General features: G+C 37.7%; 3 protein-coding genes across 3 annotated transcripts; 2 read left to right on the forward strand and 1 right to left on the reverse strand.

Moving 5' to 3' along the window:
- Positions 1-179: 179 nt before the first annotated feature.
- Positions 180-1,176, forward strand: LOC148209243 (PRA1 family protein B3-like). Its single transcript, XM_088117324.1, has one exon. It carries the CDS (start codon positions 287-289, stop codon positions 932-934), a length of 648 nt encoding a protein of 215 aa, XP_087973450.1. The 5' UTR covers positions 180-286; the 3' UTR covers positions 935-1,176.
- Positions 1,177-9,794: 8,618 nt separating this feature from the next.
- On the forward strand, positions 9,795-12,849 carry MRLK (meristematic receptor-like kinase). The gene is made up of 2 exons (XM_022291065.2): positions 9,795-11,933; positions 12,023-12,849. Exons 1-2 carry the CDS (start codon positions 10,058-10,060, stop codon positions 12,643-12,645), a joined length of 2,499 nt encoding a protein of 832 aa, XP_022146757.1. The 5' UTR covers positions 9,795-10,057; the 3' UTR covers positions 12,646-12,849.
- A 103-nt stretch (positions 12,850-12,952) lies between these two features.
- LOC111015889 (sorting nexin 2B) lies at positions 12,953-16,016 on the reverse strand. Its single transcript, XM_022291066.2, has 5 exons — positions 14,764-16,016; positions 14,249-14,458; positions 13,630-13,890; positions 13,295-13,381; positions 12,953-13,193 (listed from the first exon to the last, which is right to left on the reverse strand). Exons 1-5 carry the CDS (start codon positions 15,751-15,753, stop codon positions 13,110-13,112), a joined length of 1,632 nt encoding a protein of 543 aa, XP_022146758.1. The 5' UTR covers positions 15,754-16,016; the 3' UTR covers positions 12,953-13,109.
- Positions 16,017-18,380: the final 2,364 nt, after the last annotated feature.

Genomic DNA, 18,380 nt, shown 5'->3' on the forward strand with positions numbered 1-18,380 from the left:
ATTTTTTAGTAATTAAATTTATTTTAATATTACTTTACGTCCAACTCCAGCAATGAGCCAGCCAATTAATCAAGGGAAAATATGGCGTGCTATCATTACCCGGTAACACACGATTACCACCTCACAGACCAATCACACCCTCCCTATACTTCATATATTATCGTCGGTGACCGCGTGAAAGGGCTTTCTTCTTCGGGTCTCTCTCTCTCCGGCATTAAATAAAATTTCTCTGGAACCCCCCACTGTGTGAATACCACAGCGCACCGCCAGATCTCACGCCTCACCAATGGCTTCTCCACCGACGCTTCCGATTTCCGGCCCTCAGACGGCCGCCGGAGCTCCCTCCCAGCCACCCATCGCCACGCCGGCCTTCCGCGCCTTTCTGTCCCGTTTATCCTCCTCCGTCCGCCAAGGCTTCTCGCAGCGCCGCCCGTGGTCGGAGCTCGTCGATCGGAGCTCATTGGCCCGGCCAGATACTCTGGCCGAAGCCTATTCCCGGATCCGCAAGAACTTCTCGTACTTCCGGGTCAATTATATCACTCTCTTTGCCCTTGTTCTCGCTCTTTCACTCCTCTCTCACCCGTTCTCTCTCCTCATTCTTCTTTCCCTCCTCGGGGCTTGGAGCTTCCTCTATATCTTCCGTCCGTCCGATCAGCCGTTGGTTATTCGCGGCCGGACGTTTTCCGATTTCGAAACGTTGGTTGGGTTGGGGGTTTTGACTGTGATTGTGGTGTTTCTCACTAGTGTTGGATCGCTCCTGATAACGGCGTCGATGATTGGATTTGCCATTGTGTGCATTCACGGTGCGTTTAGGGTTCCGGAGGATCTCTTCCTTGATGACCAAGAGCCAGCGAATGGAGGGTTTCTGTCGTTTCTCGGTGGCGCCGCCTCCGCTGCTTCAGCCGCAGGTCCGGCAATCGCAGCACGTGTATAGCCAGATCCTGATCGGTGCCTGATGAACGAACTGATGGCAGTTTGATTATGGGTTAGGCTTACCTGTTGTACTCTGCAGTTTGAATTCTTTGGCTATGGGGAGGATCGAGTTTCTTGTGATCTGTAAGAACTGGATTAGGGTTTGTTCTCTCGTAATGTAGATTATATCTGAAGATGCTGCAAATTATAGATCAAATTTTGTTTAGTTTGCTTTATATACAAGATCATGAATTGGGGTCGGTATTACTTGGGGCAATTATTACGCAATTCTTTTACTATAGCCTCTCGCATCCGTAGCTAATGCTTGAACCCCGTCATCATGTCTGTTGCTATTATGGTTATGTTCTATTTCAGATTTTGTTTTCTTCTAATGCAATTCAAAGTATCTTACTTCCTTCCATGTTACTACGATTATGTGGTTTCAAAAGGAATGAAGTTTTATGTATGTCATTATCGAATATGGTTGTGTACTGTGCTTAGCATCTTATTATTACGAATGTGTGTTTTTCAGGCAGCTGTAGAAATTAGTGTGATATATGAATTTGCAGGGGTCGAGTAGTGGGGGTTTCTGGGCTGGGGTTGCACTGTCATTTATGCTCATTTCCTTCAATGGGAGTTTTCAGATTGGATAAGGATTTCGTAGCAGTTAGTGAATTCAATAATTGCATGCTCTCCAGATTATTATTTTGATGAGCTTCGTCTTGTACAGAAGTTTTCACTGTTTCATTCAGTATCACTTTCTCCTCTCTACTTGTCATGTATTCTATTATACTGTAGCAAATATCAATCTTGTGTACTTAAATCAGTTATGTGTAGAGAGGCGGTGTGTAACCTGAGCTTGGATTTTTGTTAGTCCTTGCCCTTGGCAGTGTTACTTCTCTTTCAGGCATATAAGTCGGTGGTCTTTGGAATAAATATTGATTTATGAAGAGATTTGTTCAATTGGTTATATTTTTCACTCTGTGTGAGAATTTTTCTTCCAGGTTAGAGCCCTTTCTTTCAAAATATAGCATTTACTTTATCCTTTGTTGCTATAGATTGCAGTAGTGTGCCAGGGGGAGTAGTGAATACTTGTGGAGACTGAAGAGTGGTATTGAGAAGAGTACATTGTAAGGCTAAAAGGACATAGGTAATAGGTAGCTGACGAGGAAAATGTAGTAAAAGATATTGTCAGAAATTGTGCAAAGAGGTAGGAGTAAAAGTAAGAAAATCATGTGCAGATAAGTGGAGGGAGTAAATATGTAGGGGGACCATAGTGAGATGAGAACTGAGAAATTGTGGAAAAATGTCTTCAAGTGGTGAGGAATTTGTGAAAAGTGTAGCGCGAATCAAATGTTTTTGAGTAATGAGGGTTGTGTCAAAAGGGAGATGTGAGAAAGAAAGGGGTAATGGTATATTTTTGTCTCCTAGGTATATCTCACCTTTTCAACCTCATCCTCAATTAAGTTCACATTCAACCATCATGGTGTGGTCTAGTGGTCAATAAGGGTCAATGTAAATAGATGGCTCAGAGAGAATAGGTTCAAACCATGGTGGTCACCTACCTAGAATTTAATATCCTATGAGTTATCTTGACAACCAAATGTAGTAGGGTCAGGCAGTTGTCCCATGAGATTAGTCGAGGTGTGGTATGTTGTCATGTCTCATCACTTGCGACACAAAGTGTAGTGTGAGAGTTTAGGAATATTGTTGTGGTATTTACTTAAAAGAGATCTAACAATCGAGTTATGGCTTTTGAGAGAATGATTTGATAGAGCTAGAGTAACAAGAGATGCTCAAAGCGCCGCCATGCGTGTATTGGAATTTAGAGATGAAGTATTTACAAAGTTCGTTGAGTCAAATGGGAAGTACTGTTGATAGCATGTAGTTTCCCCCTAAACTTGTGTTGATTGTGGGAACCAGCATGCATTAGGTTGGTTGATCGACAATTTCCTTTAATCGTTCAGAGGAGGAGCATCAATTATGGGGTTTATTAGGCTAGCATCTGGACTAAGGTAACTTTAGTCACATGGTTTATAGCTGTGCAAATACATTCTTTTGTCAAGAGAGCTTGGCTCGATCATATGGATGTAAAGACATTCATTTGCTTGTCTGATTACTTGAGTAATGTGTCATTTTGGTTGTTGTATGGTGGTCACTTGCGAGGCGTGCATGTGGTGCAGCCATCGTGAAGCTATGCAGTTTGCCACATCCAAGTCAAGGTACCTTAGGCTAGAAATTGAGTTGATCAAAGATGTGCCTTCATTGAATCTTCTTGTCAAAATCGTAATTGTGCAGCTCGCTCGAGTGCTATATGGTTAACATGAGATAACTTCGGGGGCATTCATTCGATAGTGGGTGGTAGTGTTGAGTATGAAAAGTCCCTTCCTTGAGTTTTTATGGGAGTGTGAGACATATTTGAATTTACCTAAGTATGTAGGACTAGTGACATGGAGGTGTAATAGCCGGTTAGAATGTACAGTAAAAGCTAGTGTAACACATTTTTTTAACCCTTAATTCTTCTTCTTCCCACCTTCAAATCACTCTTTCATCATCAATCTAACATTGTTTTGAATGATTCCCATGACTTACTATATCATAATCATCAATATTCTTGCAGAGATTTGAAGTTTCTTTTGTGATTTTGGAAGGGAAAATGTGAGTCCTTTCTCTTCTTGGTCTTGGCTCTCTGCAAGAAACATAAAATCTCTTCAAGAATATCAATGACTATAATATAGGAAGTAATGGGAGTCATTCCAAATAATGTTAGATTGATGAAGAAAGAGCGATTTGGAGGTGGGCTTGTTATTAACATCTCTTTGGGGCATGAATTGAGATGAACTTGCTGCTGATTTGCTTGAGTTTTGGAAAATTGAGTTATTTTTGTTGAGATTTGTGAAGTTTTGCTGTGGATTTGACTTAGCAAAGTATTGGACTTGCAGTAGCTTGAACTGTAATGTTTTGATGTGCGATTTCGGTTTAAAAAAAGTGAGTTCTTAGGGGATTTTAATGATTCATATGGCTTCTCTGCACTGTCAAAATATGAAAGAAAATACCAGGGTATACCAAAAAAAAAAAAAAAAAAAAAAAACTAGTTCTAAAGGGAGTTCTAACTCTACTCTTTGAAGAAAAAGAGACTTCAGTAACTATAGATCTCAATCTCTACCATATTTGCATAACCTGGACTCTCATGCCAGATGATAACAATCTTTAGCCGAAAGAAAGAACAAATTTCTAAGAATGTGCAGAGCTGAGACCTGCTGTTGTTGAGTGGCAGTTTGATTTGATTAAAAAACGATATATAATATATATTTCTCTCAATATCAAAGTCGACGTTTGAAATATGAAAATCAAAAACTCTTTGAGATCACTCCCCTCTCTTATTTCCTTGCTTTGCTACCCTCGAATGGCTTGGTACGCGCTTGCATAATTATGGTTAGAGATAGTAGGACATAGAGAAGTGTTAAAACTTAACAATACTCTACACCGCTTCCCAAAATCTCGACTCTTCTAAAAATTATATCATTCCTCTCGAGCCATATACCCTACGGAGAATCAAGCATGTGAGAGGATTTTGCCCTTATCTCGAAAACCATCATAGTACAACCATCTTTATTTTATACCCCAAAAATCCCAAAAGTGGTCACAGAATGATTCCACAAAGCTTGAGAAGATGAACAACTCTATGACTTTTAGCTCTCAAATAGAGGAGAAAGGGGCATTTAGTAGGGACGAAGAAACCCATAATACTTACCTATCGACCACCCTTATGTTTTTTTATAAGTAGAAAACATTATTGTTGAGAGGGAGAGAGAAGAGAGATTTTTACTAATTTTCTACCGACAATCATTATATTTTTGTTGGTCTATTAGGGAATAGAGTTGGAACAAGTGATTAATGATTTGCTGGTTAGGAGTAGCATGGACTTTAAAATAACGAATCAATGCGAAACCTTTGAATTTGATGTACTAGTAGTTGCGTCCCCTCTTGGTTGATCATCTTCCTTTAGTAACCAATAGCTCTTTTACGCCATGTTAAAATGTGGTGAGATTCACAAAAGTGAGAGGATGAGAGTAATTTTTCTTACCGTTTCTAAAGGAATCGATGAGAATGATTCTCAATTTTAATTGAATCTCACAAATTTAGAATTATTCTCCATTTTTAGGTTTTATTTACAAATCCAATCTCTTACTACTAGAGAACTTAGGCTCGGTTTGATAAGGTTCATGTTTTTTGTTTTTTGTTTCTTATTTTTAGTTTTTAAAAGCATAAATGTTTAGTAACTATTGATGTTTATCATTTCTCATTTTCAAGAAATATTTCTAAAATTGTATAGAAATTTTACAAACAACAAAATCAAGGCTTTTTTTGGTTTTGTTATGTTTCAATTTTTTTAAATTGCTGTTGGGGTCAGCTACACACAACCGACCTGGACACGACAAGGCCCGAGGAGCCGACCTGGGAGGTCAGCATGGCGAGTAAGGCAGCCACATCACTTCGTCCCTTAGAGCAGGGGTCGGATCGGTCACTATCAGCGACCAGCAGTTATTCAACAGGTCCCTCCGTGAACGTCGGATTACACCAATGGGACGTATATCAACCCAACCATCGCTATAAATACACCCCTCGCCCACTATTCCAGGTATGAAAAATCTGTCTGATGTTTACCTATCTAGCGCGGTTTGAATACTAACTTGGGCGTCGGAGTGGTTGCCTCCTTGCAGGTACCCTGGAAACTGCCCAAGTGCTCACGGCCGACCTCGGAGGTCGCCTTCCATACCCCAACCAGGTTTTTGCATCAACAACTACAAATATAAATATTATTTTACCACTTGTAAAATATGCAATACATATTAAAATAAAAGAAACATAACATTAAAATTTTGAATATTTAATTTAAAAATTCTAAATGTGAGTGAATGAATAGTTATTAAACAATTTTTATCTCATGATGTCACCTACTGTAGATTACACATAGTGGACTCAGAGTGGAAATCTGAATTTAAAAAATAAATATGCTGTTTTTTTTTTTTGATAAAAGAAAGATAAATATGATTTAAATATACATACGACTTCATTAATTTTAGGTTAAACATCTCTGTTTTATAATTTTAAAATATCATTTACATTTTATGAATGTAAAGCAAATATCATTTTTCTTGGTATAATCATTAAAAATTTTTAATTGTTTTTAAATTTAATTTATAAAATAGTATATAGATTACTTCCATTTTAAAAAATATTATACTAATTTGTATAATTCAATTATAATTATGTACATGTCAAGATATACATTTTTATGGCCTAATATATTTATATTTCAATGCATGCAAAAATTGAATAAAAATAATCAAGTATAGTTTCATAAAAGTTTAAAGACCAAAATCAAAGTTGAAAGGTAGACATGTGAAATATAAATACAAAGTCAACATGAAATCTTAGGGACCATTGGAACCTAGGGTTTGAATTCAGTAAACTATGATCCATTAGAATTTTTATTTTTTAAAAAATACTGCATATTTCAATAACTTTTTTTAAAAAAAATTGTTGAATGTATAATCTTTTTTAGTACACGTTTGAGGACGGGATTAAACCTTCAACTCTTAAGAAAGGAGGTAGATGGAGCTCATGTTAGAGGTTAAATGGACCATTTAAATGAAATAATTACATTCTTTCTATAAAAAATAAAACTTCGAGTTAAATAGAAAAATTTATAATTACTCATGTTTCAATAATAATTATTTACAATTTTTTATCATTATTAATACTTTTTGCATGGGGAATGTCCAGACTTCGACTTTGGGTGGCTTTATTCGAGATGGTTAACCACTTTTTTAACCGTAAGAGGGAGGTCATTCAAAACCTGCTGGCTCCAGAACCGGTGGAAGTTCCCCACGCTGCGCCTTAATGGCATTTTGAGTTCGAATGGCATTTCACTACTAACCACAACTCACTCGCTGATTCTTCAACATTAGTCGGTTCGGACCTCCACTTAGTTTCACCCAAGCTTCATCCTGGTCATGGATAGATCACCCAGGTTCGAGTCCATAAGCAGTGACAATTTCCCCATGAAGACTCTCTTCTATTCTTGTATTTTAAACTCTTTTCTTTTCTTCATTCTTTGCCTACTCTCGCTCTCTTCATCTTACCGCTCTATGTTGTATCAGGACGAGAAAGGATATAACGGTGCATTGAAAGATCCAACAGTAAAAAGAGAAACAAAAGGGGGTTCTAAAAAGGAATCAAAATCGAAATGAAAGCGAAAACTAGTATAACAAAGAAATATGTGCTCCTACATCGAATAGAAGAATAAGACAAAATCATTACTTTGAAATAGCTTACTTTACGGGGACTTGTTAAATTTTAAAAGAAGAGTTAGTTTTTGGGGCTATCTCCATTCTCGACCTAACAGAGGAGATGTGAATTCTATTCAAGCAGGTAAGCTCTTACTCTATGTACTCTCCAAGTACATAGTAAAGTTCACTATGGTGATAAGCAAGAAAAAAGAATAGTCCCAAAAAGTACTTTATTTAGCCTTTTTATAGTTGGTCATCCCCTCCTTCCTCACTACGACGCTTGAATTGGAAAGAGTGACTTTACTATAAAATCGAGGAAGAAAATTACAATATGCTGCAATTGTTATAAAGCTTAACTGTATAGTGTACATAGATATGCTTCAATGTTAGATAAATTCGACGAATTTCATAGAGACATCCCTACATTTGAAAATTCAAACTAACAATAGATCCACACGAAACCCCAAGCAAATCTACATATAAAAGTAACAAATAACTATAACATCATTAAACAAAAGAAGACAACATTAAAAATTACAATAGAAAGTAAATCTATCTTTGAATCAAACAAAGTGAATATAAAAATAGATTTTTATTTTATTATTTTTTTAAAAGAAAAACACAGCCATGAAACAAGCCAATTTGTGTCAGCTTCAAAAAGTAAGAGCCAAAGTGAAGTGAGCTCAAATCCTTAAACCCAAAAAATAATTTATCCTTTTTTTTTTTTAATTTCGTTCTGATTCTGAAGAATTATCTCATGTCCCACGTCACAGGTCCCATCTCTAAAACAAACCCTGATAGAAACGCTTCTATTTTTTTTTTCCTAATCTCATATGTTTTGTTTCTTATTTTTTTCTTTTTTTTTAATATAGAAAATATAAATTCATCGCATAACTTATTTTGTTTCTTACTTTTTTATGGAAAAAAGAAACCAACATGTTTGAGAACTATTTTTTATTTATTGTTTTTTTTTGCAATTTTTAATTATAAAAAATAAAAAATTTTATATGAAGATTAATTTAAAATTATAGATTCAAAATTTTTACGTTATATTTTCTTAAACATATTTCATAGGTAAATAATGATCAAATAATACTTTTATTTATATTTTGAAAAGAAATGGAAATGAGAACAAGAAATAAAAAGATTTGATTTTGTTGTTTCCAAAATGTTCATACAATTTTGGAAAAGTTTCTTTAAAATGAGTACGGAGAAATATGAATAGTCACTAAATGTTATGTTTTTCAACCATTGAAAATGAGAAACAAAAAACAAAAATGTTACCAAACGGACTCTAATAAATAATGCATTTGGTCCATATATTTCTATCGAAATAACGATTTAATTGAACTTTAGTATGTAACAATTTAGTCTATATACTTTAAAATTTCTATCGTTTTACTCCTTGAATAAATCTCATCGGTGAAGTTCCAATGTTTAATACGTGACAATTTAGTAACTCGATAGTTTAAACGCTAGTTTTTAAGGACCCATTTGGTAATGTTATTTCTCGTTTCTAATTCTATTAAGAAGCATATGCATTTGCAACTATTTATGTTTCTTGTTTCTCACTTTTTAGAAACATTTTCAAAATTGTATAGAAATTTTAAAAATAATAAAAACAAGTTTCTCGTGTTCCAAAAATACAAATAGAAACATTGTTTTATCACAAACAAGAAAGATGAACGTTACTAAACAAAACCTAAATGATTCATCAATCAATCTCTCCACATAAGTAATCTCACTTTTCTTTTGGAAAAGTCATAAGTAATTACAATTTGGTAAAAAAATTTCAAAGACTAAATGGTTACCAATTTTAAACTGCAAAAAATTTAAATTGCTTCAAAATTGATTTTAGTTTTTAACTAGTCTATATGCTTTAAATTTTCTATTGTTTAACAATTTAGTAACTCAGTAGTTTAAAACGCCAGTCTCTAAAGGCTCATTTGGTAACGTTGTTTCTTGTTTCCAATTTTATTAAGAAACTTAAACATATGACAACTATTTATGTTCCTCGTTTTTCATTATTTAGAAATATTTTCAAAGTTATATAGAACTTTTGGGAAATTTGTTTTTGTTCTCATTTTTAATTTATTCCGAAAACACAAATAAAAACATTGTTTTATCATTTTTGAATCCGTCATGGGTATTGAGGGCCATGCAATTGTCTTTTTCTTTACTAAAAATGAAAAAAAACAAAAACAAGAAATAAAAATGTTACGAACCCTTAAATGATCTATCAATCACATAAACAATTTCGTTTTTCTTACCGAGAGGGCATAAGTAATTTCATTACAGTTACATATTAGTAAATTTTTTCAAAGACTAAATCATTACGGATTCTAAAGCGCATCAAACTTGAATGGGTTCAAAATTGATTTTAATTTCTAACCAATCCTCAAACCCTAAACTCATGTCCTTCTTTAGTTTGTAGTTTGGCTCTATTCCCAAGGAATTATCCTCTTATTGTCCCTCCAGTGGATCCCATCACTGAAACCACACATAGCCGTTGGAGGAGCGCTAAGCCCACTGTCCCCAAAAAACCAAAACCAAAGCCCCTGAGATCACAAATATTTTAGAGAGGAAAAAAAAAAAAACTAGCCGTTATGGGGGAGAGCCTCTGGTCCCTTATTGCATCCACCTGACATTTGTGTCCCTCTCTCTCTCTCTCTCTCTCCTCTCAGGAATTCACGTGCCCTTTCAGAGAGACAAGCAAAACCCACCTCTTGGTCTTGGCTTCTTCTCAATTCTCTCTACAAAACCCCTCTCTCTACCAACCCACTCTCTCCGGTCCCCTGTTTCTCACTCCTTTTTCAAGCTTCTTCCTTTGCGGTTCTTTAGCCTTTTCCATGGATGAAAATGAAACCCCATTAGATTCCAACTCCTGTTGGAAGCTCCCACTGCCAGATTTTGGGGTTTTGTTGAAGGGGCTCTGTCTTTCAGGCCAGAAGAGCAAAACCCATGTCTCTGTTTTGTGGTTTTTGGTGATTTTGGTGTCCATTGGAGCAGTTTTGGGCCAGGATTGGGATGGCGTGGTTGTCACACAGGCTGATTTCCAATCTCTTGAGGCGTTTAAGCAGGAACTTGATGATCCAAAAGGGTTCCTGAAGAGCTGGAACGACAGTGGATTTGGGGCTTGTTCTGGTGGATGGGCTGGGATCAAGTGTGCTAAGGGACAGGTTATTGTGATACAGCTTCCATGGAAGGGGTTGGGAGGAAGAATCACTGACAAAATTGGGCAGCTTCAGGCCCTTAGAAAACTCAGCTTACATGACAACTTCATTGGTGGATCAATCCCTTCCTCATTGGGGCTTCTCCCAAATCTCAGAGGGGTTCAGTTGTTCAACAATCGGCTTTCGGGGTCGGTCCCGGCGTCGTTGGGGCTTTGTCCTTTGCTTCAAACTCTTCACATTAGTAACAATTTGCTCACCGGAACAATCCCTCCTAGTTTGGCTAACTCCACCAAGCTCTATTGGCTTAACTTGAGCTTCAACTCGCTTTCGGGTCCGATCCCACCAAGTCTCGCCCGATCGGTGTCCCTTACTTTCCTTGCTCTTCAACACAACAATCTCTCTGGCAGCATTCCGGACTCTTGGGGCGGCGGCGCCACCGAGCAAAACCGGGTGTTTCAGCTCAAGTCTCTGGCTCTTGATGGCAACCTCCTCTCAGGTACCATACCAACTTCTTTAAGCAAGTTGAGTGAGCTTCAAGTGGTTTCCCTTAGCCACAATAGGTTGAATGGTGGCATTCCAGAAGAAATTAGTAGGCTTTCTCTGCTCAGAACTTTGGATGTTTCTAACAATTTTCTTAATGGGAGTATCCCCCAAAGTTTTGATAGATTGAGGAATCTCTCTGTTCTAAATTTGAGTAGAAACAGATTCAATGGTGAAATTCCTGAAACTTTGGGGAACATTTCAACACTTACACAACTTGATTTATCTCAGAACAATCTAAGTGGAGAAATACCAGCTTCTCTTGCTGACTTGAAAGGTCTTCAATCCTTAAATGTCTCCTACAATAATCTATCGGGTTCGGTTCCTTCGGCGCTCTCTGAAAAATTCGATGCAAGTTCCTTTGTTGGGAATATTCAGCTCTGTGGGTTCAGTGGTTCGACTCCGTGCCCAGCCCCGGCCCCTTCTCAAGAAGTTCCTGCTCCTCCACCGGAAGGTTCGACATCCCGTCATCGGAAGTTGAGTACTAAAGATATAATACTCATAGCAGCAGGAGCCCTCCTTCTAGTCTTGATTATAGTTTTCTTTGTACTGCTCTGCTGCTTGATAAGAAAAAGGGCTGCTTCAAAAGGGAAGGATGGTGATGAGGCTGCAGCAGCAGCCGGGGCTGCAAGGGCCGAGAAGGGTGTTCCTCCGACTAGCAGTGAAGTCGAAGCAGCGGGAGGAGATGCTGGAGGGAAGCTCGTGCATTTCGACGGGCAAACGGTCTTCACAGCAGATGATCTTCTGTGTGCAACAGCAGAGATTATGGGGAAAAGTACTTATGGGACAGTCTATAAGGCCACATTGGAGGATGGAAATCAAGTTGCAGTGAAGAGATTGCGAGAGAAGATCACAAAAAGCCAGAAGGAATTTGAAGCAGAGGTCAACATACTTGGCAAAATCAGGCATCCAAATCTTCTAGCTTTGAGAGCTTATTACTTGGGACCCAAAGGAGAAAAGCTTCTCGTTTTCGATTACATGTCGAACGGGAGTCTCGCAGCGTTCCTCCATGGTAAGTAACTGCAAATTTTCATACTTTTGCTTCACATCCAAAGGTAGTGAAGTCTTGAGCTTGCTTACTGACTTCTTTGAAATCTACAGCTCGGGGACCAGACACGTCCATCGACTGGCCAACGAGGATGAAGATCGCTCAGGGTATGACCCGTGGCCTCTATCATCTTCACGCACACGAGAACAGCATCCATGGAAACCTAACATCCAGCAACATTCTACTTGATGAGCATATAAATGCTAAGATTGCAGACTTTGGCCTATCAAGGTTGATGACTGCTGCTGCAAGCTCGAATGTGATCGCAACTGCAGGGGCACTCGGGTACCGAGCGCCAGAGCTCTCGAAGCTGAAGAAAGCCAACACGAAAACGGACATATACAGCCTTGGAGTGATCATATTGGAACTCCTGACTGGGAAGTCTCCCGGTGAAGCCATGAACGGAGTCGACTTGCCGCAATGGGTTGCATCAATCGTCAAAGAGGAGTGGACCAATGAAGTCTTCGATTTGGAGTTGATGAGGGACGCATCTACCATTGGAGACGAGTTGCTGAACACTCTGAAACTTGCTTTGCATTGCGTCGATCCTTCGCCATCGGCGAGACCGGAAGTTCAACAAGTGCTGCAGCAACTGGAGGAGATTAGGCCAGAGACTGCCGCTGCCAGTTCTGGAGATGATGGAGTAGGAGGAGGAGCCCCTTCAACAAGTGAATGAAAAGCGCTTTCTCCAAATAGGCAGTAGGAATAGAGACAATTCTGTGATTCTTTTAATTCTTTTAAGAGTGCTTTTGTTGTCTTAGATTTGATATAATTTGGTTGGCCTCTTAAGCAAAAACACCATATATTTTTGTTTTAAGGCCAACTTCTTGCTACTTTGACAAGTAAAATGACTAGAATTCTAGTTTCTCCAAATTTGCAAGTACTGGTTGAATAACTGAACCCTGTAAATTTTGGCAATCAGATTTAGAAATAAAATTCTTCCTCCCCAGATCGATTGTGTCCCGTGTAAATTTGCATGTATGTACTGAATACAATAGATTTAAAAGCTCAAATAAAGAGTTCACAAGATCATCACGAACATGTACCGAACCCACTCGCTAAGTCTACAAGAAAACTCCTCATTTAAATGCAAAAGGTGTTGTTTTTGTATACAAGTTTGTCAAACTACAATCAAAATTTTCAGCTGCGATCTTTTCTTCCATAACCTCTCGTCTCTTCTGCAAGATTCTCCCAAACGTTTGCCATTTTCTCTGCATATCCCACCTGCCAAAAATGAATTTCGATTAAGGTACGGTATGCATACATCGAACCTACATGTTGAATCGAAGGTTAATGTCAAGTAAGTGTTGTTAAAAGAATCTAACCTGATTAAGGACAAAACCCCTCAACATATTTGTGAAGTCCTCTTGCATCTCCCGGTCGAGCCTCTCGAGCTCACTCCTATTGTTTTCCTGCACACAAAATACTCATACTTAACACTTCAGGCAGCTCACTTAAACCAAAACATCTCAAGCATTTGAAGAAATTTAGAACGATTCCATATGAGTGAACCAAATTATAAAAGCGGTTATGCAATTAACTGCCTCAAAATAAACCAGGAACATTCCATTTTCCATGTAATAATCTTTTATAATCCAAAGTGAAACTAGAAAGCGATAACACATACAGAAAAATGGCTCAAAGAAGAGGCTATATCTACCTTGATCCGGTCATATTCTCTTACTGCACGAGTCTTAGCATCCTCTGTTACATGCACCGTATCTTTCAACTCCTCAATTTTCCGTAACCTGGACCGGTCTCCACCAAATATCTTTGATGAGGCAACCTCAAGCTTCTCAATCCTTGTGTGTAAGGAAGATAAATCCGATGAAAGGGTCTGGACTGTCAGTAGAGCGCTTTCTCGGTCAGAAAATGCACCATTGGCAGCTAACATAACTCCAAGATAATCATGAAGCTTATCCTGCAATAGATACAAGAAAGTACTTCATTGAATCTGGATATAGAACTTAACAGTGCAAATCATCGAGAGACTCTTTCCAGGACAGCGAAAGAGTTTCCTGGATGGAACTTACAGCAGCCATAAGGTTGAGTGACTTTGAGATGACTTTTTTGTCTTTGAACAAATTTGAGATGACATTTGAGAGTAGTGTTTTTAAGAGTTTCAAAATCATCTTTAACTATATGACCAAATACCATGAAAATTTTGAAATCTTTCTTAGTTAGCTAAGAACACTTTTCGTTCTCTCAAAAGTCACATCAAACTCACCCTAGGTGGACAGATATACTAATTCTTCTAGCAACAAGTTTCTCAAACTTACCAAATGCTTCACCGTTTGTGAATTTAGTTCTCTATACAATCTGCTGGATTTAACAGCAGCAGTGGCCAAATTTTTCATGTCAGCAGCTCGTACTCTTTGAGACTCCACAATAGCTTCTTCAGTCTCAAATTTGGACAGCTTTACAAATGCTAAACCCAGTTCTCCCATTGTCTCTCCTATGTCTTGCTGAGCTTTCACCAGCGATTCAGCCTTCAATACAACGGTGCACACACATACAACATTACTACAGAGTATAAAGAAATGAGAGTGATTTCATTTTCTATCAAAAATTAAGGGCAATCAGTAAGATATTTCATGATTAACCACAACTTCATCCAATACTTCTCCACAGATGTTGTGTTTTTGCATTTAATTTGGGCAGACCATGAAAACCATAGTTTAAAAGAGCATACAAAAAATGCTTATAACTATTCCTAACGCCACCATATCTGAAATTCTCTAGTTTTTACAAGATAGAGATAAGTAAGAAAACCTTTATGGCACCAGATTCACACCTGTTGAGACACATCGCTAAGTTGCTGCTCGAAGTCCATCAATTTCTCTTTCTTCTCCAAGAACTCCTTATCTTCTTCCACCACCATCGGCTTTGCCCCGACCCAATCGTTTGTCATTGATTGCCTCAATTCCTTAAAGAGTCTCAACAAATCTCTGCCCCCTCTTGCTGGTTTTACCACTTCCTGCAAATCTACAGCCGCTGCTGGTTCCCCAAATAGCTGCCTCGGAAGCTTTACCGCTCCATCAAGCATCCTTGAAGCTACATCAGTGCTTCTAACCAGTGGCAATGATCCCTTTGCCTCTAGAAACATCCTCAACTCCTCGCTGTTTCGAATTACTGGATGCAATGCTAATTTCTTCAAATACTTCTCTAATGCAACCCTCCTCTGCTCCACGAACTCCTGCTTTTGCATCATTTGGCTCTCCACCACGTTCTTATCCGGCCTCATCGGAATGAAAAACCCACGGTACGACTCCAGCAATCGATCAGACAGTGCGACAACGTCCTTGAACCGCCTTCGAACACCGAATTCGGATCCAGGACCTCCGTACTCGGGCAGATTCGTTCTCGTCGTAATCAGATAAGTGTAGTAACCGCTTCCACCCGGGACCAACGAATTGGATAGCTCATCCATTTTCTGTGGATCCGAAACCGATACACTCAAGAATTCAGAGCTTGAAGCGTTCGATGTGGAAGAGAAGTCGGGGCCGCCATCGCGAGCACTAGACGACGAATCAAAAGACGTGAAAATCGCCTCTGCATAAGAAGGAGGCTCGAGAAACGAATCGAAAGGCGAATCAGGGCTCTGGCGGTCCGCGTAAGAAGACGGCGACGAAAGCAAAGGATCATAGTTTATCGTCACCGGCCGACTCAATTGACCGTTCCTACCATGAGATTGCCCGTCGGGAGGATCGTCAAGAACGAGATTCTCCATTTCTTCACGAGACGAGTGCAGGTCCGCCTCTTCCTGATCCCCGTAGCTCATCATATCGAATCAGACAAACAAACAAACAAACAAAAAGAACAAGATCACGAAAGACAATGGATAAAATCTAGGCAAAATTCTTCAAACTTCTACTCCGAACATGATCGAATTCCGAAAATTTGGTGCGAAAACGGCGGCTGATCGGCGAGGGCAGAAGAATTGGAAGGCTTTCGAGAGAGTGATGAAGCCGCATATGGAGACGAGCGAACACGGCAGCCGAGGGAGCGAGTCACCACGTGGGTACGAAATCGAGACTCGAGAGTAGTTCGAGGATTGAGGCTGAGTCGACTCGGGGTACGACTCCAGAGTTCATTCATGTGTAACTCGCGATTTTCATTCCGAGACTTAATTTGGTGGTCCTTTCTTTAGTTCAACCGATTGAAACATATATTTTGTATTGATTAAATGGATCAAGAAAACAAGTTATGCTCTGAAAATTAAATTTTGAAAAAAACAATGTTTCTTTTTTCTTTTTGAAATCTTATTAATTAACCTTTTTTTTAAATGTATGTTTTAATTAAGTTTATGTCATTCAATTAAATTCCTACGTTTAAAATTTTGATGATAAATTTACGTGACACAATAATTTTTAAGTTGGATATAGGTTATGTACGTTCGTCCTACTCTACTCTTCAAACATGCTTAATCAAAACAGGACGAGCAAACTTAACCTATCAGGGTGATGTAAAATGAGCATTTTTCTCGTTGACCAATGAATGAATGACACATCCTTGCGATGACACACATCTCTAGCATGGGTCATTGTCAATGCAGGTGCCTTGGTGATTATGAAGGGGGCAAGTTGGCTTCAAGATAAGTTAATCCATGGTTTATCTCTCTTTCCCTCGTGTTCATGGCTTGGGTTGAATTGAGGTATTTTTTAGATCCAACTTAAATATTTGAGTGGTAGGTTTATTCAACTCAAACAACTCTTATTAAATGATAAATCCAACCATGAGTCGGTTGGTTCGGGTTATTCAAATTATTGTATACCAAAAAAAAAGTAAATGTAATAATATCTTAAATATTTATTTATATATTGTATAATATTAAATCAAGATTTATAAGTCCATTTTTATTTATACGTTGAAAATGCACACTAAAAAAAGCATTTAAAAGTTGTTTTTAAAAGTCCTTGTTGAATAAATAATTCATGAAGGAAATAAAATTAAAATAAATATAACCATATATAATTTTTATGGTGATTAAGAAAATTAGTTTTAAAATTAATAATAAGTTCGGGTTGGTTCGGTTAAACTCAAACTTATTTAAGGTGAACCCTTGAAACCAAACCCTAGAATTTTCAATTATTTGAACCCAATCCAACCCAAACTGTATGGGTTGGGTTGGGTTGATCGGTTTTTTCGAGTCCCCGAGTATTTTTAACACCCTTAGTATTATTATATTAGCTCTTTCTTCTTCTATTTCTCTAGCTCGATCGTGGAGTTCAGGCTATACTAAAATGGATAAGATCAATTTAAGTAGCTTTTCAACTATAACTTAGCAATAATATGAATTAAAAATGGGTATTGTCACACTATTAACAAATGTGGGGTGTGGTAATTTGACACCTTCCATTTTAATGGACGGAGTAGATATCATAACTATTGAGCTATGTTCAGGTTGATACTTGGGAGTGTTTATTACGAACATAGTTTTATCACGAAATTAGTAGACCATCTCATTCTAGGACCCTAATATCAAGTTTCTTATTTCAATGCAAATTAGACAACATCTATGAGCTTATTTGCTCCATAGTCTCTAGATTCATTTCTATGCTAAATATTTCATTTCCAACATTTTTTAACCCTAACAAAAAGAAAAAGGTTTAAGATCTAAAGGGTGGGCGAACCAGAACTTTAACTTAACTCATCCAAAATGTCGGATTAGATATAGATCATCATCCTCTTAATTAAAATGAGAGGTAAAATGAGTGTAACTATCTTATTTATTATTTAGACTTTATCAGTAGTTTGAATTAATTCTTTTCATATTGAGATAAAATATACAAGAAGATCCTAGTTGAAAACCCCGTTGTAGAAAAAACTACAAGTCAAGATAAAAGTTGTTCAAAAATAAATTTACAGTGTAACAACTATGGTGTGACGCTCGAGTAGAGATTAAGGGTACACGAATGAACCGATACCACATCCGAAATAGAGGGATCCTGAGATCATAGAAACATGATTAAGAAAAAGCTTAAAAGAAAGGATAGTTACCACCTATACTAACAAGGTACACCTCCCTCTTCGGTAACTCAATTGTAAGAACTTCAAAGTTGAGCATGTTTGACTTTGAGCAATCTTCAACTGGGTGACATCCTATGAATACTCTCATTAATAAAGACATTAATAACCTCATCTAAAATTGAGATTTGAATTTCGAGCCATTGTGTGACTAGGAAAAGAAGGAGAGAATAATAGAAAATACTCCATTTTAATTTTAAAAAAATTTGAAGAATATTAGCAACAAGGAGATTAGACTCACGTTTCCAAGTCGTTTTTATACTTTTTTCATTAATCGCATTTTTAATAAATTAAAATTTTAAGCAAGAAAAAACTTGAGAATAATATTATAGATTTGACTCTAAGGCTCATTATATTTGATTGTCATTTTATTACTTTTCTTTT

This window comes from Momordica charantia (assembly GCF_013281855.1).
Source record: "Momordica charantia cultivar OHB3-1 chromosome 9 unlocalized genomic scaffold, Mcharantia_2.0 BLBB01000009.1, whole genome shotgun sequence".
In the NCBI taxonomy this organism is placed as follows: domain Eukaryota; kingdom Viridiplantae; phylum Streptophyta; class Magnoliopsida; order Cucurbitales; family Cucurbitaceae; genus Momordica; species Momordica charantia.

Bases quoted from the DNA above. Each gene is read 5' to 3' on its own strand.
- LOC148209243 (XM_088117324.1), top strand. From the start codon at position 287: ATGGCTTCTCCACCGACGCTTCCGATTTCCGGCCCTCAGACGGCCGCC.
- MRLK (XM_022291065.2), top strand. From the start codon at position 10,058: ATGGATGAAAATGAAACCCCATTAGATTCCAACTCCTGTTGGAAGCTC. The intron at 11,934-12,022 runs GTAAGTAACTGC...TGAAATCTACAG, and splicing joins TCTCGCAGCGTTCCTCCATG to CTCGGGGACCAGACACGTCC.
- LOC111015889 (XM_022291066.2), bottom strand. From the start codon at position 15,753: ATGATGAGCTACGGGGATCAGGAAGAGGCGGACCTGCACTCGTCTCGT. The intron at 13,891-14,248 runs GTAAGTTTGAGA...TATCTATTGCAG, and splicing joins CACAAACGGTGAAGCATTTG to GATAAGCTTCATGATTATCT. The intron at 13,194-13,294 runs GTTAGATTCTTT...CATTTTTGGCAG, and splicing joins GGGGTTTTGTCCTTAATCAG to GTGGGATATGCAGAGAAAAT.